This window comes from Equus caballus, chromosome 7 (assembly GCF_041296265.1).
Source record: "Equus caballus isolate H_3958 breed thoroughbred chromosome 7, TB-T2T, whole genome shotgun sequence".
NCBI classification, from domain to species: domain Eukaryota; kingdom Metazoa; phylum Chordata; class Mammalia; order Perissodactyla; family Equidae; genus Equus; species Equus caballus.
The window spans coordinates 70,923,055-70,946,894 of NC_091690.1; the positions used below are offsets into that span (position 1 = coordinate 70,923,055).

Below are 23,840 nucleotides of genomic sequence, written 5' to 3' on the forward strand. Positions count from 1 at the left end.
CATCTTTGTTGGGGAAACTGAGCTGCAGAGGGAGGGCCAAGAGGCCCCGCTCACGGTCCTACAGCCAGTGACAGAGTGCATTTCCGCTTCCCCACCTTCCAGGCCCCTCTGGCTGCCACTCCAGAGCCCAGAGGACCCAGAAACTCAAAGCTGCCTAGGGTGACTACAGGGCCTCCGTGGCCGCGCCCTCCTCTCCAGCTCAGGCAGGGAGGAGCTGGGTCTCCAGGGCGCACGATGAGGGCACTTGTAGGAGAAAGGGCTGGAGCTGCTGGCTGCTCCCATGCTGTCACTCAAGGTAGAGGAAGAAAAATCTGGTAATTGGTTGCTGCTCTTTTTTTCCTGCCCATTGAGTGCCATTACAACAGAGGACAGAGACCTCAGAAACCATTCTCTTGCAGCCCTCTCTCCCATTTCACAGATGAGCAGACCGAGGAGACAGGCCCTGTCAGAGGTTTCCCAGCAGGGCTGCAAGGCGCCGGCGCTGGAGTCTGGTCTCCTCGGCCACGTTGCCAGCCGTGACTTGGGGCCTGGCATGCGTTGGCTTTGCAGGAGTCTGGGAAGGACTGGAGATATGCTCAACAGACACCTCCAGGAAGCCTTCTCAGATCACGGCACTGCCCACGGGGCTCCCTAACGCCAGCCTGTCCTCTGGGGAGGCGCTCAGCAGAAATCCAAGTGTTGGTCGATGGGGACGTTGTACTTGAGCTTGTGGGCTTCGAAGAGGTCGCATAGTTCCTTGATGTAGCGCTGGTGCAGCTGGTCCACCTCCTCCTGCGAGAGGGGTTCAGGGTCTTCTGCACTGCAATGGGCTTCCCCACTGCAAGACCCAAAGGTGGGCGGTGGCTGCGAGCAGGAACCACCAGGGTCGCAGGGGCCCTTGGAGCAGGTGCCCACCCTCGGGGTCAGTCCTGCAGGAAAGTGCTCTTACTGCCATCCCTTTTGACACGAGTTCAAGTGATGGATTCTAAGATGTTAGAGCAACTCCAAGATTCTGATAGAACAACAATGGCGCACCAGGCAACGTGCTAAGTGCCTTACGTGCATTGTCTCCTTCAGTCCTCATAATGATCCTACGGGGACAGAACCTGTTATCATTCCCATCTGACAGGTGAGGCAGTGAGGCTCAGAGACGTTAAGTAACTGTTCGAGGTCACACGGCCAGGAAGAATCCGTGCCAGGCTTTAGACCCTGGGGGTGTGCTCTTAATCTCTGGCCATATGGTTCTAGGAGCCTATGATGCCTAAAAGTGAATAAAAGTGTCTGTATTTCCATGATGAGGTGGGCCCACAACCCAGGCGGCTCTTCCCCCTCCCTCCATGATAGCCTGCACTGCCCCCCTCATTCGAGGGAGGAGTCAGGGAGGCCCTGACTAACCTCTTTCCTCTGATTCTGCCTGGCTGTGAAGACAGCTCCCCTGCCTTCTCCTCTTGGGAACAGCTCTGGAGGCAGCAGCAGTATTAACGTTCATAAAAACATTGCCACACAACACAGGGAAAGTCTGTGCTCAACTGACAAATAAGTGAGTGGATGGAGATGACTGGACCTCTCTCTATAGGCTTTGTCAGAGGAACCGAGTCAGAATCCAAGAAGAAAGCAATGAGCGATCCAAATAACTGAAAAAGTTGGTGCTCAGTCCATGCAGTAAAGCTCAGGCCCATTATTTACAGGAAAATCCCTCAGGCTCTAATTCATAGCCTCTTGATCGCCACTTTACACACAAGTCTAACAGACTTGGAACGCCCTTCCCTCGGATCCACCTTCTTCAAAAGCCTTAGTAGAACCTCTGGGTCAGAATTAAACCCTCCTTCTGCCTTCATAATTATTAAACCCTCCATAATAAAAAGTCAACTAGATCCTGATTCAAATCCCAACTTTGTTACTCAAAGGCAGCAGCAGCTTTTGGAAGTTACTTAACTTCTCTGAGCCTCAGTTTGCCATCAGTGAAATAGGGCGTGTAGTCCCTGCCTTGAAGGTTGTCAGGATCAACTGAGCTGCTGCATGTAAGGGAGCCAGTGCTGTGCCTGGCACACAGCAGGGGCTCAGTAAGCAGTGACCATGGTTCTTTGTGCCTCTGTTACAGTTCTCATCCCAGACTGCCTTGTACTGGGGCTGTCTGCTTGTGTGCCTGTTTCCCAGTCTAGAATGTGAGCTCCATGAGGGCCCATCTCCATGTCCCCTGCAGCACACAGCCCAGGCCCCTTTCCCTGTAGCCTACGCCCTCCCAGCCTGGGTCTTGGCTCACCTACGGTGGTGATGGGCTGGCGGTAGGGAATAAAACCGAAGCTGTACTGGAAGATGCCACGGCTGTGGAAGAGTGGGAAGGAGAAACTCGTCGTCTTCTGCAGCTTGTCCTGGATCCAGCGCAACCAGGAGCCGGGTGAGTTCTCAACCTGGTCAAATAGGTCATTCTCCCCAAAGGAGAACATCGGCACCAGAGCAGCCCTCGAGGAAGGCAAGAGAGAGGGTGTGTGGGAGGCCCCTAGGAAGGCCCAAACTCGCCACCTAGCTTCCCTGCTAGCTTCTAGCAGGGACCCAGTGACCAGGAACTGGAGCAGAGGACAGAGCCCTAGGCCAGAAGTAGGAGGCCTGAGTGCTCTCCCAGACCTGTCACCGCCTTGCTCTCTGACCTCGGGCAGGTCCTGGCCGCCCTCAGGCCCACACCTCCCAGTTGCAGCATGACAGGTAGAGCAGAATGGTTCAGAATCCTCTCGGATATAAAACATCTGCAAACCTTGAAAAATCTCGCCTGCCCCAGCTGGCTTATATTCTGCAAAGATGCTTCAAGGTGGGATAACAGCTCTGCGATACGCCCCAAACTCTGTTCTCCTAGCTCCCGTAGGTCTCAGATCGAGTACCGGCTTTGAGCAATACATCCGTCCCCACCTAGTCCCTTTGATCTCCTAGTGTCCCTTCTGGAATCTTTCCTGGGTATTTGGGCATGAGACAATACATCTCTCATCAAAATACAGTCTTCATTGTGAATGGACTGAGAATCTCCCTACCAAAATAGAATCCACGTTAATCTCTGCTGTCCTCCCACCAAAATATAATCCTGCCAATCTGCAGCTGAACCGGGAGCACCCTTCCCAGATACCCGTGCAGCAGGGCGAGCTTGATGAAGCCCTTGCGCTTCCGCAGCAATAGGGTGTAGGCTCCAGGCCTGGCATTCAGTGCCTCCTGGGCGCCTCCTATAATGATAGCCGCCGGGTTGCCACCGCCCTTCCGGTTCAGAATATGAGCAATGCTCTCCTTGTCCGATGTGACCAGCCCTGGGGAGAGAGGAAGGTGGTCAGGTATGCGGTGAGGGGCAGGGGTCGTGGGGATGCTTGTGGCCCAAGGAAGAGATCACCAGTGGTGCCCACAGAGGCCTGGGTCCCATACCCCACCCACTCCAGCTGGGACTTCTCTGGGTACTGGAACTGAGTCCTCTCCCTCTTCCTCGCCTCCTCACCGAGCTCACTGGCCCAGCACAGTGCTGTGGGAAGTGCTTCCTTGGGTCTAGCCTCCTTCTCTTGCTGCACATGCTCTTACAAGAAGTACACAACAGTCCTCCTCCCCAAAACCCCACTCCCGTGCCTCCAGCCCCATTTTCCTGGGCTACCCAGGGCTGGGAAGACTCACCCCCCATCATGAGGTACTCCCTGAAGAAGGGGACCCGGAACCAAAAGGGCAGCATAATCAGATGAGGGCGGATGCCGGGGAAGAGCGAAGAGAAGCCGGTGCTCTCCGTGCACAGGTTGACAAAGGCTCCAGGGGCCATGATCCCTTGGGGGTGGAAGCCAGCAAGGTAGTTCCGGGAGGGGTCCAGCTCAGCGGTCTTGACCAGCTGCAAGGACAGCAACCTGGTGAGCCAGGGTTGCACCTGCATGCCCACCCTGATTCTGCCACTCGCTTATGTGACCTGGGGCGGGTTGCTCCCTGTCTCTGAGTTCAGGCTCTTAGGAAGATTGAGATGTGGTGTGTGAATGCACCCCGCGACACCGAAGTGCCCGCTGGGCTTCAGACTCGCTGCTGGCTTCCGACAGACTGCTCCCCTCTCAGGCTCTTCACCCGTGAAATGGCCACACTGGCCCCGTCCCGCCGACCCCCCAGGACTGCCAGGAAGCTCCTGTCTGAGCGTGCCCTGGAATCCCCAAGGCTACAGCGTGACAGGGTAAAATTTGAAGGCACCAAAGAGCCACACGGGGGCAGCACCGTGCTGGAAGAGCCGCATTTTAACAAAACTCCGTATGAGAAAAATTGACTCTTAGGACCTGGGAGTGAGCGCGAGGTCTATCAGGGGCCGCTTCCTGTGAGGTTGAAGAGCTGCAGACCAGGAGGCCGCCTCTAGTCCTGCTGACCCCTTGCACAACGCAGGGGTCTCACTGTGGCTCTCTACTGCCCCCCTGCCAGGCTTTCACGGCTCACTCTTGCCCCAGCCTGGGGCAGCTCGGCTGGCACAGAGACTTGCCCGGGTCTGGTCAGGCCTGCAGCCCAGAGGGTATAGTAGGGGCCACCAGACACTGCAGATTGAGTGGGAGAGGAGAACCGTTTGTCGTTAGTGTTTTCTAGGTGAAGTGGGGTGAGGATGGAGGGGGCAGGAACTGAGTTAACAAATGCTGTTCCCGGCTGGTTACTGGACAGGCTGCAATGTAGCCTAGTCTGTGAAGATCATTGCTGTGGGCAGTGACTCTGCGTGCGTGTGTGTGTCTAGGGGGGACCAATCCCTTCCCACCTTGCCGGGAACCACAGGGCACCCCCTTTACAGTGCTCTGCCCTCTGGGAGCCACAGCCATCAGAGTTTGAAGCCCCGGGTGACTCTGGACCAAGTCCCAAGCCCCTGCCAGGAGGCTCCCTCACAGGACTGCCCTATAATTCGCACCCAGAGCCTGGGGCAGCCCTTTCATCGTGGTTCAGCTTTGCCAGGGTGTAAGTTCATCCTGTCATCGAGCTGCAGCTTTCAGTGGGTGACTCCTCAAGGACTCCTGTTGCTGTTTTGGGGGCCACAGAGGCCTGGCTGCCTGCCTCCGAGCCGCCTCGAGGGACCTGGGGGACAGCAGTGGGTCTCTGAGCCTGTCTGTGCTGTCCAGGCTGAGCCACCCCAGAGTATCCTGTCCTTGACTTCGACTTGGTCTCTGCGAACCCCCACCCCCAGCATGCCCTCCTGGTTACCCACTGACCCTTTGCAGAGAGGCTGCGGGGACCGCAGGTGGAAGGACCATTCCCACCCAATGACAAACCTCTTCTACTCAGGCAGAGGGGGACTGGCTGATGTGAGAAAAACACACAGAGCAGAGAAACCTCAGATCATTCTCACTGGGAAAGGGGCTTCCTCGGGAACCCATCCAGTGGTGTTTCTTTAAAAACATACCTGGCTCCCAGCTCTGAAGCCCTCGCTTATGAATCCTCTTTCTCAGCCAGTGGGAAGGCAATTTGGTACAACTTCTGTAAAGGTGATTTGCAATATCTATCACAACCAAAAAAGGTAACTGACCTTTTCACCCAGCAACTCACTGCTGAGTTGTGAGCCACAGAATTTCTCTCACTTGTGCAACATGACATCTGAACAAGATTATTAACGGAAGCATCATTGTTTGGTAACAGCAAAAACTTGGCATCCACTCAAACGTCCATGCACAGGGTCTGTTTAGACAAATTATGAAACATTCAGACGCTGGATGACTGTGCAGCCGTAGAGAAGCATGACGCAGCTTTCCTGTCCTGATGGGGGAGGGTGGCCACGGTCGCTTGTCAGGTGAAAAAGCGACAGGCAAGACGATGCATGTAGAATGTCACCAGCTGTGCTGCGAGGGGAGCATACGTCTACTTGCACATGGATTCACCAAACGCTGGCAGCAGAGGTGCCTCTGGGGAAGGAACTGGGGAGATGGCAGGTGGAGTGGGACGGGGCCTTTTCACTACATACCCTTTTGAATTTTGAACAAGAATGTATTACCTATTATAAATGAACGAAGAATGAATGAAATGAATAAAATAACAAATGAACGAAGGGATGATTATCCCCTTAATAAAGAAGGCTTTGTGTATAGAGTAACATCCTGGTGAGGGTGAGGGCCTGTGTCAAGGCAAGTGTGCCAGTATTGGCACATGCATCAGCATGTGCATGTCCAAGTGGGCACACCGATGGGGCCATTGCTGTCCCACTGAGGCCCGGTCTGGACTTCCTCACATGTAGTCCCCACTGCTGTCTTTCTGTGCTGATCTCCTCCATCTGTGCCCTGTGCCTGTGCTATGACACCATTACTGCAAGGGCCATGAGATAGAGACCACCTGGCTGGTGCATCTCTTGTCCCTTTGCAGGCCTGGAGCAGAGGAGATGCTCTGGAAAGACTGTGGAATGAAGGAAGAAAAGCATTACCCATGGATGGATGAGGCTGATGAGCCTGCCTTGGAAGGAAGGCCCCCTGCCCCTCATCCTGTCCTGACATATCACCTGGGTTCTACTAGCAGGGAAAAGGACCCTGAGCTGGGAGTCAGGAGACCTAACTTCTGCCAGTGGCTCATCACATGACCTTTGCCAGGCCGCTGCCCTCTCCGTGCCTCAGTTTCCCCTCTGTCCCACAGGACAGTGATAATTCCTCCTTAGCAGGGTTGCTGCTGGGTTCAGTGAGGGAAGCCGAGGGGCAGTTTGTAAAGTGCTGTGCTCTCTATCTTGCTCCCTCAGTTCTCTCGGGGAGGGGAGTGTGACAGGGCAAAGATGGATGCTGTGTGGGGAAAGAACCTCCCTAGGGACACGTCCTGGCTGGCTGGGCTGGGTGCCCGTCTGCGCGGCTGGGAAAGGGGACAGCCAGGCTAGGCTAAGCTCTGGGGGTTGCTATTTTATTGATATAATTCATACACCATCAAATTCACCCTTTTAAAGTGTGCAATCACCACCATTGTCTAATTCCGGAGCATTTTCAACACCCCAAAAAGAAACCCATACCCATTAGCAGTCTCTCCTCTTTCCCTCGGCCCCTGGCAACCACTGATCTATTTTCTGTCTCCATGGACTCGCCTATTCTGGATGTGGGATACGAATGGAATCACACAATATGTGGCCTTTTGTGTCTCTTCTTTAACTTAGCAGAATGTTTTCGAGGTCCAGCTATGTTGAAGCGTGAACTGGCATTTCATTCCATTGATACAAGGGAATACTATTCCATTGTGTGGACAGACCACATTTTGTCTGTCCATTTGATACTGGCTCCACACAAGGTTGACATAAGGGAAGCCATATTGTAGGAAAAAAACCATATTGTAACTTTAAATGACCTCTGACTAACTAGCCCAGACATGCTCTGTAGATTTTGTGGCCCCTCCCAGCTGCTTTAAGATGATAACTTTGTTCTTTTGAGTTCCTTAGGAATGTGATGACCCCCGGCAGAGAGCTATGCTGACAGCCATCATCAATGACAACTGAATGATCAGGGTATAGGGCCTCGCTCTAGTCTCTGATGCACATCCAGTAAAACAAAGAACTATCAGGAACTGGGGCCAGATGTCTGCCCCACCCAGAGACCAGCCATCTCGCCCCCCTGGAGACTGGCCCTGTATATAACTGCCCTGTAGTGTTTGTTCTGGGAGATGGTTCTTTCGGACATGAGTCAGCCATCTTCCCTCCAGCTGGCAAGCTGTAATAAAGAAACCCTTTCTCGGGGCTGGCCTGGTGGCACAGCGGTTAAGTACGCACCTTCCGATTGGCGGCCTAGGGTTCGCCGGTTTGGATCCCGGGTGCGGACATGGCACCACTTGGCAAGCCATGTATGGTAGGCATCCCACATATAACGTTGAGGAAGATGGGCACGGATGTTAGCTCAGGGCCAGTCTTCCTCAGCAAAAAGAGGAGGATTGGCAGATGTTAGTTTAGGGCTGATCTTCCTCAAAAAAAAAAAAAAAAATTTGAAAAAATAATAATAAAGTTGAAAAAAACCCCCACAAAAAACCCTTTCTCTCCTACCACCGTGCCTCCTGACTATTGGCATGTATTGCAGTGAGCAGAGGACCCCCCTTGGACGGTAACACATTTATCTATTTCGATGTCCAATGTCGATGGACATTGGAGATATTTCCACCCTTTGGCCATTGCAAATAATGTGGCCATGAATAACTTGTGCACAAGTCCTTGTGAGAACATGTTTTCAGTCCTCCTGGGGACATTGCTACTTTGAATCCCAAGACCCTTGCCAGAAGACCACAGCCCTGCAGCAGGCCCTCCAGAAGAGGGCATCTGGACCTTGGGTGGGAGGGAGGACAATGAGGGGCTGTGTCTCTACCGTGTCGGCGCAGTCTCATCTCTCGACAAATGTCCTTGTGCCGTCTCACACCCTTGGGGCAACCCAAATGCCTCAAGAGCCCACTGTCCTCAGGGCTCCTTTATGGTTCGCAAAGCACCCACACCACTAGCCTCTTTAACCATGGCCTGTGGGAGCCCCCATTTGGCAGTTGAGCAAACTGAGGTGCAGAGGGGTAAGTGACCCGCCCCAGGCCACACAAAGGACCCGAATCTGAGTTCCACCGTCTCCTGCAGACCGCCAGAAAGGGTCAGGAAGCCTTTGTTCCAGACCAAGGGAGATATCCTGAGACTCAGGACTGTCTCTGGGCCCTTTTCCTTTTTCGTCCAACTTGGAAGGTCTGGGGCTCCCAAACTTCCCCTCCCAGGAGAAGGTGATTCTGGCATCAGCCCCCTGCCTCTCCCTGCCCCGGGGCCCAGGCCTGGAGAACCAGCTCATGGCCTATTTATGTACCTCACACATACATGCTCAGCAGGTTAAAAATGTGGGGCAGGGGCCGGCCCCGTGGCCAAGTGGTTAAGTTCACGTGCTCTGCTTCGGCAGCCCAGGGTTTCACTCGTTCGGATCCCGGGCACGGACATGGCACTGCTTGTCAGGCCATGCTGAGGCAGCATCCCACATGCCACAACTAGAAGGACCCACAACTAAAAATACACAACTATGTACTGGGGGGCTTTGGGGAGAAAAAGGAAAAATAAAATCTAAAAAAAAAAAATGCGGGGCAAGCAGAATCTGATTCAGCTGGTCTGGTTCTGGCTATGGGCATCTGATTTGTGACAAATTTCCCAGGGGATTCCGATATACCTCAACAGCGCCCTAAAGCATAGGAATCCCCTTCCAGGTTCAGGCAGTTGGCCGAGTGCGTGTGCGTGTGCGTGGACTGGAGTCCTTCAGTCTCTGCCATCACTGCCGATGGAAGGACAGGCTCCACGGCGGATCAGCTCCGAGCGCGGCCCCTTGCCCTCCACAGGCAGGCACACATTAGCAGATGCTCATCCACATCTGCGGATATATTCCCTCCATTCTAAGATGCACCTTTTTTTTTTTTTTACATCTTAACACTTTGTTAACAAGATGCATTTGACAGTTCTAATTGAAAGAATTTTCTTCTTAGTGGTCCATAAAATACTGGTATGTTTTAGCATCGGGCCATCTTAGCATCGAGGAAGTCCAGTGCGTCGGGCACTGAGTGCCGGAACGAGGCCCAAGGGGATGAACACTCCCGGCCCCTACTGGGTGCCGGGCCCCTGACGTATCCTGACTCACTCCATCCTCTGTTAGCCCTCGAGGGGAGAACTGCTGTCACTGCCCCCATTTTACAGGTGAGGAAACTGTGACACAAGGTTAATTAACCTGCTCTAGGTCACACAGCCATTAAGTGGCAGAGGCAGGATTTTAACACACACAGCCTGGCTTCGTGTGTGACCAGCGGGCTCTGCCACCTTGTAGGAGTCCCAGAGTGAAAGGTGGTGGGGGTTAATGGGGTGAAGGGGTGCACTTCAGGCAAAGGAACGAGCACAAGTGACAGGGCTCATGCCTGGAGACCTCGGATGCAAAGTGGGGAGGAGAGGGGCACGGGGAGGAGAGGTGTGCGGTGTGGGCCGAGGTCCAGAGCACGGGGATCTGAGGGCTGCAGGGAAAATGAGATTTTAGCTACAGTGTGATGGCAGTCGCTGCTGTGTTTTAACATTTTGCGAGGATTATTCTGGCCAGTGTGTGGAGGATGGAGCATAGCGGGTGTTGGCGGAAGCGGAGCCCAGGTAAAGAGATGGCTGTGGTCAGGACTTAGGGAGGAGGGGCAGAGAGAGGGTGAGACCTGGGAGGAGCTTGGGACAGACCCCAGGCTCTAGAGCAGTGGCTCTCAACTAGGGCTGGTTGCCCCCCTCACTCCCTGCAGGAGACATTGGTAATGTCTGCAGCCATTTTGGTTGTCACCACTGGTAGAAGGCAATGCTACTGGCATCTAGTGGATAGAGGCCAGGGATGAAGGCAGACCCACCCCCCTCAACAAAGAATCTCTCAGCCCGAAATGTCAGTGGCACTGAGATGGAGAAGCCTCTTGGAGAGCTACCTGGCTGGGAGAGCGAGTGCGGGAAGGGCTGTGGGAGTGAACAGGAAGGGATGCCCCCAGTCCCGCAGGACAGCCCTAGGGCTGAGGGGACAGCTGTGCCCAAGGCAGAGGTAGGACTCCTGGGAGGGCCAGAGGAGACAGGCCCCGGCGCCATGTGAAGGAAGACCTCCTCCCAGGCAGCGCCCTGCCATAGTTGAAGGAGCCATCGCCGGAGGAAGTGAGCGCCTCGTCCACGGCCAGCCTGGGAGTCCCCACCTCCCGCCCACCCCAGGCTCCCTGCAGGGCCCACGCTGTGAAGGTGCGTGGAAGAGTTGGAGGGTCTCCTCGGAGGCTGTGGGGAAGGGAATCTGCAGGCCACAGCCCCACCCCAGCAGCCTCCCTGCCTGGGCCAGGCAACGTCAAAGTGCGTGTCATCTTGCCCTCTGCAGGTGCTGATGCAGCAGGCCTACTGTGGGCAACAATCCTGAAACACTGTGTGCTGGGACTCTCTGCAAATCAAGTCTAGGGTCAATAGTACAGAGGGTGAGAAACCCTCCTCGAGAGCCACCTGGCTGGAGGAGGAGCAGGAAGGGCCGTGGGTAGGACAGGCCCAGAGCTACCTCAGCATCACTTTTCTGCCAGACCTGCAACTGGCAGCGTCTCCAGATGCAGAGACCAGATGCTGACCTTTAGAGGCTGTGGCTGCCCAGAAGACAGCCCCCTGGAGAACGTGCATTGGAAGAGCCCTAGTTCTGTGGAATGGCCTGAGTGGCCTCTGTTACCTTATCCCTGAAAACCCCTCCAGCCTCATCCCAGGGGTCCCCTCTGCTGTAGTCACACTGAACACCAGGCCTCTTGCTCCAAAACCACGCCCAGTGGGCTCTGGGCCTGCGCCCGTGCTGTCCCTTCCCAGGGCACCTTCCTTTCCTTGGGGAACTCGGGATTCAGCTCGCAGTGGGGGGTGAGACCACGGAGCCAGAATCCACAAAGCTGTAGCGGAGGCCAGAACCCATCTAAGGTTTCCTTTGGCTTGGTGGCTGACGTCACACACACTCCCAGGCTAAGGCCACACTTTGCCCTGGGAACTCAGACCTTCCTGGCACAGAAGAGCCCTGGCCTGGGAAGAGGAGAGGGAGGGAAGGGAATTCAGAATCGCAAAGCTCAGAGGTCTGGGGCGGGATAAGGGACTCTGCCCATGACGTGCCCACGGCTATCTTGGGGCCCAGCAAGCCCTGCTTGTGTTTGCTGACAAGATCCTGGGAGGGTGCCCTGCAGAAGAGGCTGATATGGGGGGTGGGGCAGACTGCCCCCACCTGGGCCCCTTGGGCTGGCTCAGCACTGCCCGCTCGCTCGGCCCTTCCACATCTACCACCCCTCACGAGCATGGATGTCTCTATTGGCCAACTTCCTGCCCTCTGCCCAGCCGCCACCCTTCCCCGTCCCGTCCCGTCCCGTCCCGCCCTTGCCCTTTGCCCAGGAGGCCTTGCTCACTGGGGTGCAAGGGGCTCCTGCGCCCCAGCTGTTGCTCAGCCTTTGCTAGTCCAGGCTGGGCCCTGGGATTCTCAGAAGGGAGCAAGGTGGGCAGGATTCCCAGAAGGGAGCAAGGCGGGAGTCCTGACGGCCTCTGAATGCTCATGACTTGGACGAACTATTTAACCTCTATGAACCTGTTTCCTCCGCTCCCTCCCTCTTTACCAGCTGGGGACCTAATTCCTGGAGGGACAGGAAGACGGGGAGCTCCTGGAAGCAATGGGAGAAGCCATGCGGGTGTGAAGGTCAGAGCAGCAGGGCTCCGGCTGTCAGAGTCCTCCCCAGACCTGCAGTGACACCCCAGTCCCCGCAGAGTCCCCAGTGATCGGTAAAATCATACCAGCTACTAGTTTACTGAGGACCTGCAAAATGCTTTACCTGCTGTCTCATTGTATCCACATGAGCGAATGATGCATGTGACATCATCTTCACTTTACATATGAGGAAACTGAAGCTCAGAGAGACTGCATAACTCACCCAAGGTCACACAGATGGTATGTGGGCGAACTGTGGGCCACACTCTACACCTTTCTTGTCTCTTGTTTGCAGAAGAGGACCCACTGCCCCTGCCTGGCACCTGTCTTCCCCATCCTATTCCATCTGGCCAGTAAACCATCCCTGCCCAGCCGCTTGCATCCGAAGGTTTAGTCTGTCAGAGATTCAGTAAAGCAGCTGATGGGTCGGTTCCCTCCAGTCCAGGGGTCGGCTGCTTTTGGGGTCCAGGGTTAAGTGTTCACAATGGCCATCGGGTGCCCTGAGTCTGAGTCAGAGATTCAAAGACACTCAGAATAGGAAGGATCAGTCTGCCTACTGGATACATGGGAAAACTGAGGTTCAGAATGAGGCAAGGCTTTGCCCACGGACACATAACATACCAGAGTCACGGGCAGGACAGAACCTGAGAACCAGCTCAGGCTGTCTCCTCTGACCCTTTACCCATGGTTAACATGCAAACTTTAAAGCCAGTGAAGGAACTTACTGTGTGACCTTGGTCACATCTTTGTCCCTCTCTGGGTGTCAGTCTCCTCATCTGATGGAGTGTGGGGCTAGATGGTCTCTTAGGACCTTGAGTTTATTACCTTCACACCCAAACTTGGGCTGCTGAGGGGTTTACACCACTAAGATACATATGTGTGCCAGACTATATGCCCCACATAGTCCTTCAAATCCTGTACATTCCTCATTCCTCATATTGGCCCCACATCCCCACAGATGAGAAACCATGGCCAGAGAAAAGCTGGACTCTTCCCCAGGCCACATAGCAGTGGAAGCCTTGGTCCTGCCTCCCAGCCCAGTGTTCGGCTCCCAGCACACACGGCCATGCTTCCCCACAGAGATGTGGACCCCTCTGGCCCTGGCCACACCACAGCCAGCCCCAGTACTCACCGAGATGGGGAAATAGTCCCTCATGTGTTTCCACATGACCCAGCTCTGTAAGGCCTTGCTGCACCTGCCCCCCTGCCGTGGCTTATCTCGGTCCAGGTACCACCAGATTGAGTACAGGACACTGAAGAACCAGAATCTCGTGAACAGGAGGCCTATGAAGACCACAAGGCTGATCTGGCCTGGGGAGAGAAGCAGGAGCCGTCAGTGGTCGGAGGCACAAGAGGAAGGAGGTGAGGCTGCCTGGACTGAGCTCTCTCCCTGTGCCCAGCACTGCACTGTCCTGTCCAGCCCTTGGCCCCAGAAAGAAGAGACCAGCTTTCCACGCCCCCAAGGAGGGAGTGCAGCCGGCCCAACGTCACATTGCGAGCACAGATTTGAACCTAGGTAGGCCTAACTCCAAAACATTTTTCCCCACTGCATCAGGCTGTCTTAGTCACTCCAGTCTCCCGCTCCCCCTCCTTCTCTCCAGTAAAGTAGTCTGCATTCACCAGGCACTCAATAAGTGCCTGGTGCGCAACTGATCGGATTAACTGCTTCTAGTTTCCATCTTTTGCGACCTCAGAGAAAAGGTGCCCAGCCCTCTTCCTGTCCACCCTCTGCCCCATCTTTCCAGAGAGAAATCCGGCTACATTCCTCCTCTAATTAAAGCCCTTCCATGGCTTTCCCATAACTTCAAGGCACAGCCCAACAGCTCCGCCAGGCTTTCAAGCTCCCCGTAAACTGGCCCTACCCTCTCCTGCTCCAGCCTCACCCCGCCCGCATACACAGCCCGTGCTCTGGCCACACTAAACTGCTCAGTGGTCCTACAACTCACTGAGCCCCTTCAGTATCATAGCTTTTGCTCATTTTGTTTCCTCTGCCTGCAATGCCCTTTCCTGGGGAGGGAGGGAGGGAGAAAGAGACCAATCTCTGACCGGCCTACGCGTCAGGGGTGCAACAGGGCCCTGACCAGGCCCAGTGAGGAATTTCCCTCTGACCTATGATCCTGAATCCCTTACTGCAGGCTAATCCCAGCTTCATCTCAGGGTGAGATGGTCTGTGGGTCGTCCCTAAGCTGATGGTGATAGAGTATCATTCCCATAGAATATTGCTCCCTCCCCATCCCATTCCCTCTACTCAACACCATGCACTCATACTCTTAAAGGTCAGCTTCCAGATTTGTATTTCATTTGAAAGTAGAGAGGACTGGGCCTATCATTCCTGGAAGGCTTCCTGGAGGAGGAGACTTTTGACCCAGTCTGAACAGTAGAAAAAATTCATAAGCTAGATGACGTAAGCTGGGGCTCACAGATGTTGCCTTTACACAGAGCACCTATGATGTGCCAGGTGCTGGTGGTACAGCCGTGAACAAACTCCTGCCCTCATAGAGCTGACTTTCCAGTGTCATGTTTGGGGCACTTCGTTTTTTAAATTTTTTTTGTGGTAAAATATACATAACATAAAATTGATCATCTTAACCATTTATAACTGTACAGTTCAGCGGCATTAAGTTCATTCACACTGTTGTATAAGCATCACTACCATCTATCTCCAAAGCTCTTCATCTTCCCAAACTGAACTTCCATACTCATTAAACAATAACACCCCATACCCCGCCCAACCACCCTTCTATCTTCTCTCCCTATGAATTTGACTATTTGAGGAACCTCAAAAAAGAGAAGCCATCAAGTATTTGTCTTTCTGTGACTGGCTTATTTCACTTAGCATAATGTCCTCAGGTTCATCCATGCTGTGGCAAGTGTCAGAATTTCCTTCCTTTTCATGGCTGAATAATATTCCATCGTATGTATACACCATATTGTCTTATCTTTTCATCCGTCAATGGACCCATGGACACTTGGGTTGCTTCTACCTTTGCACTTTATTTTAAAATACTATTAAATTACTTACTAATAATGAAAAATGGGCAGGCTTCACATATAAACCCTGACATCTGATGTCTCTTGAGACACTGGAAGAACGGGTAGCCCTGAGTCACTATTCTCCCCGGCAGCTCCTCCCTCCAGGCATTTGCCCCTCATTCCCAGACTCTGCCCCGCCCCAGGTCAGTCGGTCAGTGGTCAGTGGCTGCTGTAACCAAGGCTCAGTTCTCGCATCGGCCTTGCGGTTCCTGGAGCAGGCAAGAGAGGACCACTAACTGCTTGTGGCTTGGTCAACTTTGTGTTTGTCTTAAATGTTCTTTAATAAAAATTTTGAAAGAGAAAGTTGTAGAAGAGCGGGAATAAAATGCCACTATTGATATGAAAAAGAACATTTGCACATACATGGTTGTGAGTGCGCAGAGGATGGAAGGAGCCCCGCCCATCTGGGGGAAGGAGACACGATGCCAGAGGCAAGGATGGCGGGGAGATTGACTTCAGTCTCATTTATTTATTTTTTATATTAAAAAAATTTAATGTGAAAAACATAATAAAGAACCCCAGCGAAGGCTCTCTCTCCCCTCGCGCAAAATCAGAAGTCTGTGTGGGCGGCTCCTACGTGAAGAAAACCAGCTCTATAGAGAATAAAACAAATTGTTAACAGTCGCCACCTGGAGGGCAGGATGGGGAGAAGTCTTTTACTTCTAGGATACACATTTTGTTCAAATGTTTTGCAATAGCATGCATTAGTTTTGCAGTCAGGAAAAAAAACAGGTTAGGAAAAAAACACAGGGCAATTGCACTTGACCAGAAAGATGGCCCCCCAACCACACCATCCCCCTTCCACTGGGCTCCCCCTTCAACTCCTGTTAGCCTGCAAAACCCAGACTGTAGGGCACTTAGGAAGTGAGGCGCTTTCACTTAATCCACACAACTCTGAGAAGGAAAAATTTTAAACCCCACTTTATAGAGGTCCAGAGAGGATGTGGAAATTCGCTAAGGTCACACAGCATACTAGTAGGATGGGACCTGGGGCTCAATTCTATTTCGGCTACATCATGCTCCCATTTATTCATTCAACAAATATTTATCAACTCCGACTCTTCTAGGAGCTGGAGATGCAGCTGAGGACAGGACAAGCTGTTTGAATGAGCTTACCTTCGTGTGTGAGTGTGTGAGTTATGGAGGAGAGGAAAGGTGACCAACAGTAAACAAGTAACCCATCTGGGAAGTAAAGGACTCTCAGCCCTGAGTTTGGTGGCCGGTCCTAGTTGACTTCTCCAGCCACTTCTTTGCCACTCCCCAAAATGCCTCCTCTAACCGCCGGTGAACCAGTGGTTCAATAAATGTGCATCGTCTGTACTTCTCCACCAGAAGCTCAAGAAATCCTGCCCTGTGGACCCCATCTCCTAAATGTCTCTTTCATGGGGCCGCTTCTCTCCACCCATGGCCAGCCTCCCTGGAACAGGGATGGCAATCTTCTTCTTAAATACTGCAAACTTCGAGGCTCAAGAGGCAACTTGGAGGAGTTATGTAGGTACGTAACCATTTAAAATGCAACCCGTTTAAAAATCTAAGAAAGTTCTTAGCTCGCGGACTGCACAAACATGAAGACGCTCAGTAGGCTGGGTTTGGCCCAGAGCCATAATTTGGTGACCCCTGATGGAGCCTGTGGCTGCGCCGGTCCATCCCCCCACACCCCAAACACGGTAGATACCTTGACTGCAGTCACAGGGACTGTAACACACACAATGAAGCTTGTCGCTCCCCTACCTGAAGCTCTGCTGGGGCTCCCTGTGCCCTCGGGATAAGGGATAAGGGACACGTAAGACTCCCTCCTCCTGGCACCAGCGGCCCAGATCCCTTTCTCACTGCCCTCCCTCTTGTCCTCCAGGCCCAGGGCTACTTTCCCTGCTGCTCCCGACATCCCCAGGCTCCCCTGCGAGGGCCTGCAGGCCTGGGCGTGGGCACCACCCAGCAGACACACTCCTGCTCACAAAGCTCACACGAGGCAAGCTGAGCATGATGTCCCTCAGCCCTTGTGATCCCCAGACCTACCTGGCTCTGGGCCCCCAGTGCCCTTTGACCAGGAGCCAGCAGACTTGCAGCCTGCCCTGGGCATAGAACTCCCTCCCCCAGCTCTCTGCTGGCTCTGCCTCTGGCCCACGCCTCCTCCACTCCCTCCGCCTCCTTCCCTTTCCTCCTTTGGCAGTAGGAGGAGCCCAGGATGACGTCTACAACCTGGGGCATTTAAGGCACTTAGCATCGCTGTTCAACTGTGTAACGGGATAACCAGGGATACTTAAAATGTGTAACGACCTTAGGACGTTGCTCCTAAAGCTACAATCTTACTTAATGGGGAAATACTAGAGGCATTTCCACTAAGATCAGCAATAAACCAAGGAGACCCTCTACCATTCAACATTGTACTGGAGGCATTAGGCAAAACGGTTAGAGAAGAGAAATCAATAAGAAGCATAAGAATTGGGGAGAAAAAGAGTAAACCTGTCCCTTGCAGATGATACAACTGTGTACCTGGAAAGCCCTAAAAGTATTTTATATTTGTCTTCATTTTTACCATTTCTGGAATTTTCCATTTCTTAGTATAAATCCAAGTTTTGCCTGGTGCCTTCCTTCTACCTGAAGAACTTCCTTTAAAGCTGCTTATGGCACAAGTCTGCCGGTAATTACTTGGGTCCTTCTTACCCCAGAGCCTTCTTTCTCCCGCATCACGCTCGCCGTTCCGTGGTTGTAACTGGTTTCTTTTCTTCAACAGTCCACGAAATCTTCAAGCTCAGGAATCCTGTGTCCTCAGTATGAGAGATAGAGTCTAGCAGAGAGAAGATGCGGGGAAAGTTTTGATGAAAGATACAGAAGAGGGGAAAGCGGGTAGAGGGAAGGGGAGAGGGAGGAAGGTGGGGGGGCAGCCCGAGGAGAGAGCCAGCGAGCACCAGTCACCAGGAGGCGCTCCCTCTAGTGGTCGTTCTGAGAAGCTGCAGGTAAGCCGGATATCCTATGCGGGACAGAGCACACGAGGGATCAGAGCGTGGCTGAGAGGCAGAGCTGTGGGGGGACTTACTCTCAGAGACGGACGGCGAAGGATATCTTGCTGCTGGCCTTGGCTGGAGAAGATCTAAGTCTGTCCCTTTGTGGCCTTGTCAGGATGGAGAATTCTGAGCCCTCCTATGGCTGTGTCATCTGCTGCGTCCGATGCTTTGGAGCATTGTCCTATGAGGAAGGATTATGGTCTCATTTTACAGAGGTGGGAACAAACCCAGAGCAGTTAGACAGGTTTCCCCACCTCACCATGGGAACGAATATGACCTCTTCTGTTTTTGTTTGTTTTAAGATCTTTTTGAACCCGCCTAGGTCCTGGCACTCTTCTCCCTACGTCCACACTCTCTCCCTGGGTGATCTTGCTCATGACGGTTTTTTTTTTTTTTATTGAGGTCACATTGGTGTATAACATTATACAAATTTTCGGTGTACATCATTATATTTCAACTTCTGTATAGACTACATCCCGTTCACCACCAAAAATTAAGTTTCCATCTGTCACTGCACGTGTCCCCCTTTACTCCTTTCACCATCCCCCCAGCCCCTCTTCCCCTCTGCTAACCACCCATCTGTTCTCTACATCTGTGAGTTTGTTTTTTATTGTTTTTTTAAATCTTCCCCATATGAGCGAAATCATGTGGTATTTTTCATAAGAGTTTTAACAGCCATGTGTGCATGATGACCCCCAAGTTTATAATTCCAACCTGTACCTGTCCCCCGGGCTCCAGATTGCCAGCCTGACATCTGCACTGGGAAATCTCAAGGCATCTCACACTAACATGTTCGACGGTGGACTCCTGGTTCTCTTTCCCACCTGCAGTACTGTGTTCCTTAACCTCTCCTGATCTTCCCCTCCGCAGAAAATGGCACCATCATCTACCCCGAGTCAGAAACCCAGGAGACATTCTAGATTCCTCCCTTACCTATCCCTTTGCCTTCAACTCATCAGCAACTCCGGTCACTTCTAGTTCCAAAGCACATCTTGAACGTCCCCATTTCTTCCCGTCTCCATTCTCCATCTCCAAGACACCATTCCCTGCAGGGATGACCGCAGTAGCCTCTGTACTAATGCTCCTTCTTCTGTTTTGATTTATTCACTCCACAAATAGTTGTTGAATGAGCACATACTATTTACCAGGCATTGCTCTGGACACTGGGAACACAGTGGGAGCAAGGCTCATCCTCTGGCTTCTTGCAATCTAATCTCCAAACCATATTGTTGTTGTTTTTAATTATGAAAATTCCCTGCTTAACACCTGCACAATGATTTCTAAACTCTTCACCTTGGCCCACAAGCACCCTCCCACCTCAGGGCCTTTGCTCATACTGTCCTCTCTGCCTGGAGTGTTTTTTCCCCAGCCTTTGTATTGCTGTCTCCTCCTCCTTCAGGTCTTTGTTTATATGACACTTTCTTTGAACACCCTGTTATTCCTTCTCTTTGCATCCTGGACATTTCCTCTGCAGCCCTGTCTCCATGGGTGGTATTAAAATCAATATTTGTACTTATATCTATTACATAGATGGTAAGCTTCTTTAGGGCAGGATATGTGATTATGTGATTCACCAATCCATACCCAGCACCTAGTACCTAGAAAGTGCCATTTATTATGTAGGGAAGGAAGACATATCCTCTACCCTCTGGGTCCTTCTGGCCAGGCTATGAATTAAATTGACATGAGACAGAACAACAGGAGAAAATCAAACAAAGCTTTATAACATGTATACATGGGAGAGACCCAGGAAAACCGAGTAACTCACCAGAATGGCTGAGGTCGCCACCACCTTAAATACCATCTTCAGCTAAAGACAGAGGATGTTGCAGGTATGTGGAGTCAGTTACGGGAGATTACCAGAAAAAGCACAGTAAACAAGAGTAAGGTTATCATGCAGGTTTAAGTCCTTTCCTTCCACATTAAAAAGAGTTTCTAGAGATAAGGTCATCCCCCTCCTCCTGGTAGAGAGGGAGACACTTTTACAGATGGACATCTCCCTTACAAATGCAAACGTCTCTTACAAAGGGGAACAACTACTTGGTTTTCAGAGCTTCTCCCATGTCTGCAATTTCTTAAAAGTAACCAGCCCAAAATAATCCTCATGTGAGAGTGACACATCTTGAGGTGGCAAACTCTGCTCCCCTACAAGCACGTTTAGCTCTCTTCAACCCCACTGTTCCCAACCTCATTTGTCTGATTATTTGAACAAAACTTAATGAGAAACTAGGCAATCTCTGAGCTCAGGGGCAGTGCCAGTCTCTTGGAGTAGGGACTGAAAGCCTGGGCCTTGGACCAGACAGGCTCCCAGGATCTGAGTGTGGCTCTCCTTACCCTGGAGATGACGAATATGCTGGGCACCTATGGCAGGCTGAACAGTAGCCCCCAAAGATGACCACATCCTAAACCCCAGAGCCTGTGAATGCCACTGTCAGCGACTAGTTGCCCCTGGGAAGTCAGGGATGGGTTTGGAAGCCTTTAAATGTTGTTCCAAATTGTTCTTTTTCCTTTTGTTGTGTTAAGGAGATGCAATCACCAACCACCATGAACCAGACCAAGCCTCACCACAGAGCTACGCCTATGACCCTTGCCTCATTTTTAATGCTAAGATCTCTCCAGGAGGAGCTTGGGTCTTATTATCATAACTTCAGTGTACGTGGAAGCATGTTTTCCAACTGAGCCTGCACAAGCGAATGCCCACATCTGCCTTGGGAATATTCATCCCCATCAGAAATAAATGTCCCTGCTTCCCTTTGTTCGGGGACACGAGGACTCTGGAAACTATTCCTCATGGTCTCCCAATTGCTGCAAATATAGTTTACTTTGTGGGACAACTACTTGTGGGGGGGAGGCTGATGTAACTCGCCAGGAGGGACCCCACTTTGATTTTGGTAACACTACCTCCTATGGCAAAAGGGACTTTGCAGATATGATTAGATTAAGGAGTTTGAGATTATTTTGGATTAGTTTGTATTATCCAGATGGACCCAAAATAATCACGATAGTCCTCATAAGAGGGACGCAGGGGGTCCCAGTCACAAGAGAAGGGGGAGTGATGATGGAAGCAGAGATTGGAGTGATGAACTCTGAAAGTGAGGAAGGGGCCACAAGCCAAAGATCACGGACAGCCACCAGAAGCTGAAAAAGCAAGATCGCAGATTCTCCCCTCAGAACTGGAAGGAACCGGCCTTGCCAATACCCTGACTTTAGCCTGGTGAATCTGATTTCATACTCATGACCTCTGGAACTGTGAGAGAATAAATGTGCCATTTGCTACAGCAGCAGCAGGAAACTCATGCAATGCCTTGTAGGGCTTTAGTAAGTCTTGGTTCTGCACTTTTTCTTTTTTCTTACTCTCCATGGCAGAAACCTTAGCCAATAATCTGTGTTCTGTGAGCTGGCCTGCTCCTCTCTCTCTGCCCAGACCAACTCTCTCCCACATATACCCCACCCAACCTTCCAGACCCAGTTCAAATACCCTCTCCTCCATGAGGCTTGTGATGACCCCACCACACCCCACCAAGTAAAACTGGAGACCCACAGCACTCAAAATGGGAGCCCCTTTCCACCTCACAGCACGGTGGCCCTCATTCATGTCTTGCTCTCCACCAGACTGAGCATCAGTAGAGGTTTTGTGGATGGAACGATGAATGGTGTATAAGATGAGAGCCCGGTGGAAGAGGGCTCTACCCTCTGGTCCTCCAGTGAAGTGAAATGTGCTGTCTCTGACCTGGGTGGGTTCCCTCATCTAGGCCTGCCCCTTGGGCCCACCTGATGAAGCCAGTCCGTCACTCTGCATCCTGTACAGTTTCCCTTGGGCATTCCACGAGCCTTTCAAGCCTACCACGTCCCAGGCTGACATCAGCATGTACCACACCTGTGCCCCTCCTGCATTCTCTGGCTGCCGTGGGCACCAGCTCCCAGTCCCTCCTCCCAGCCAGGACTCTGGAGTCATCTAGGACTCTTCCTTCTCCTTCAATCTCCACATTCAGTTATTTAGAAAGTCTGGCCATTTCTTAGGCACGTCTCTCAAAACCACCTTCTTTCGTCTGTCTTCACTGCCTCTACTGCAGGCCGGACTGCCACTGCCTCTTCACTGGACTCCACTACTGCCTCCTCCCTCGTCTTTCTGCCTCCAGGCTGGCCCCAGCCAGCCCCTTCTCCACACAGCAGCAGCCAGAAGGAGTTGCTAAAACTCTCATCTGAACATACTGTTCTCCTTGCTCAGGCAGAGCAGATGACAGATAAGTGTTTGGGTTTCCAGTAGCCAATGGGCTGCCTTGCTCCTTGCCCTTCTCCAGTATTTCCTGAGACCACAGCTGTTGATGGCAGATGGTGCCCAGCCACATCCCTACGTACTGAATTGTAACACCCAGTTCCACCAGGAAACCAGGTGTAGCCTCCTTCCTCTGTGGTCACTGCTGTGACCAGAAGGGACCCTGCGCTGCAAGGCCAGCAGGGTCTTTCTAAGGCTTTCATAGACTGGGGACCCACTCTTGTCATGACAAGCATAATAAACCACTCCTGCATCAAATAGCATTTACTGCAGTAAAGTTTTGAAAAGGATTTCTATAATTTTGAGTTTTATGAAGAGTAAATTATTCATTTTGCTTTCTAACTTGAACTTAACTATATTTATGATAACTAAGAACTGGTTGGGGTTGCCCGTGACTAGTTAGTATAATATTGTGTTTGTAGACATTAATTAAGCATATATTAATTTTGATGTTGCTCTTTTTCTGCTCACATTTTGGAGCCAATATATTTTTCTTCTCAGGGCTTAAATATTTGTGTAAGTTCTTGAAAAGCTCATGGGCCCCAAGCCATGAGGCCATGAGACTATTACCTGGGTCTCTGTGAAGGGTTCTGGCCCCCTGGAGAGCTTAGGGCTGAGCTCCCATCAGAGCTGGATGGCTGGGGTGGGAGGGTTCCTGCTTCTCTCTCCGCCCCGGCATCAAGGCCACTCCTCCTGTGCAGAGGAGGGCCTGGGGCTGAGAACAAGGGAGAAAGAGGTTTGGGTGGGGAGGAGATCCAAGTAATTCCAAGCACCCCCCACCCCACCTTGTACCCTCCTGCTGTCCTCTTGCCCACCCTGCCCCCATCCCACATGTTGCTGGCTCAGACATAGCTCTCTGGAAGTTTGGCTCCTCGAAGAACTCAAGGCCCTGAGCTGACTTTACAGGGCTGTGTAAAAGAAAGAGTGGAGGCTCTGGGTTCAGAAAGGTCTGGACGCATGTGCTGGCTCAAACTTGACTTAGTTCCATGATTTGTGGCAAGTCACTTCCCCTCTCTGAGCCCTGATTTCCTCATCTGCAAAATGAGGTAAATAATACCAACTCGTGGGTTATGGTCAGGATCAAATCTGAAGCCACTAGCACAATGCTTGGCAGTCTGTAGGCACTTGATAAAGAGCAGTGTCCTTCCTTGCAGCCGCTTTTGAATCCACAGTCTCACCAGTCATTGAGTTTGGCTAACCATGTCCTGGTTTCCTTCTCTTTTTAGGTGGTCCCTGCCACCAGGGCACCAGGATGCCAATCCTATATGAGATAGGGGATGAGAAATCTATTTGCCATGTAACTGATGTATGACAGGCACAGTGCTGGGTGCTTTAAGCAGGTGACACTATCACTCTTTAAGGCCTGCCTCACAGAAATATTTACCTTTTCTCAACATGCCCTGCTTCCCGTTCCCCACC

General features: G+C 52.1%; 1 protein-coding gene and 2 long non-coding RNA genes across 4 annotated transcripts in view; 2 read left to right on the forward strand and 1 right to left on the reverse strand.

The window, feature by feature from the left end:
* LOC102147347 (uncharacterized) overlaps positions 1-6,012 on the forward strand; it is a 39,011-nt gene extending 32,999 nt beyond the window's left edge. Inside the window, exons 5-6 of one of the 2 annotated variants that reach the window (XR_011440680.1) lie at positions 103-2,377; positions 4,042-6,012. This is a non-coding gene — a long non-coding RNA (uncharacterized lncRNA). The remainder of the gene's footprint in view (positions 1-102; positions 2,378-4,041) is intronic. The other variant, XR_011440681.1, reaches the window with a different exon arrangement.
* Positions 661-17,505, reverse strand: MOGAT2 (monoacylglycerol O-acyltransferase 2). The gene is given in 7 exon segments (XM_005612032.4): positions 661-777; positions 780-817; positions 2,243-2,442; positions 3,095-3,269; positions 3,622-3,826; positions 13,240-13,418; positions 17,157-17,505. Coding segments are annotated over 7 exon segments (1,122 nt in total). The 5' UTR covers positions 17,365-17,505.
* A 259-nt stretch (positions 17,506-17,764) lies between these two features.
* On the forward strand, positions 17,765-22,708 carry LOC138925033 (uncharacterized). The gene is made up of 2 exons (XR_011440682.1): positions 17,765-18,360; positions 20,669-22,708. It is a non-coding gene; the product is annotated as an uncharacterized lncRNA (long non-coding RNA).
* Positions 22,709-23,840: the final 1,132 nt, after the last annotated feature.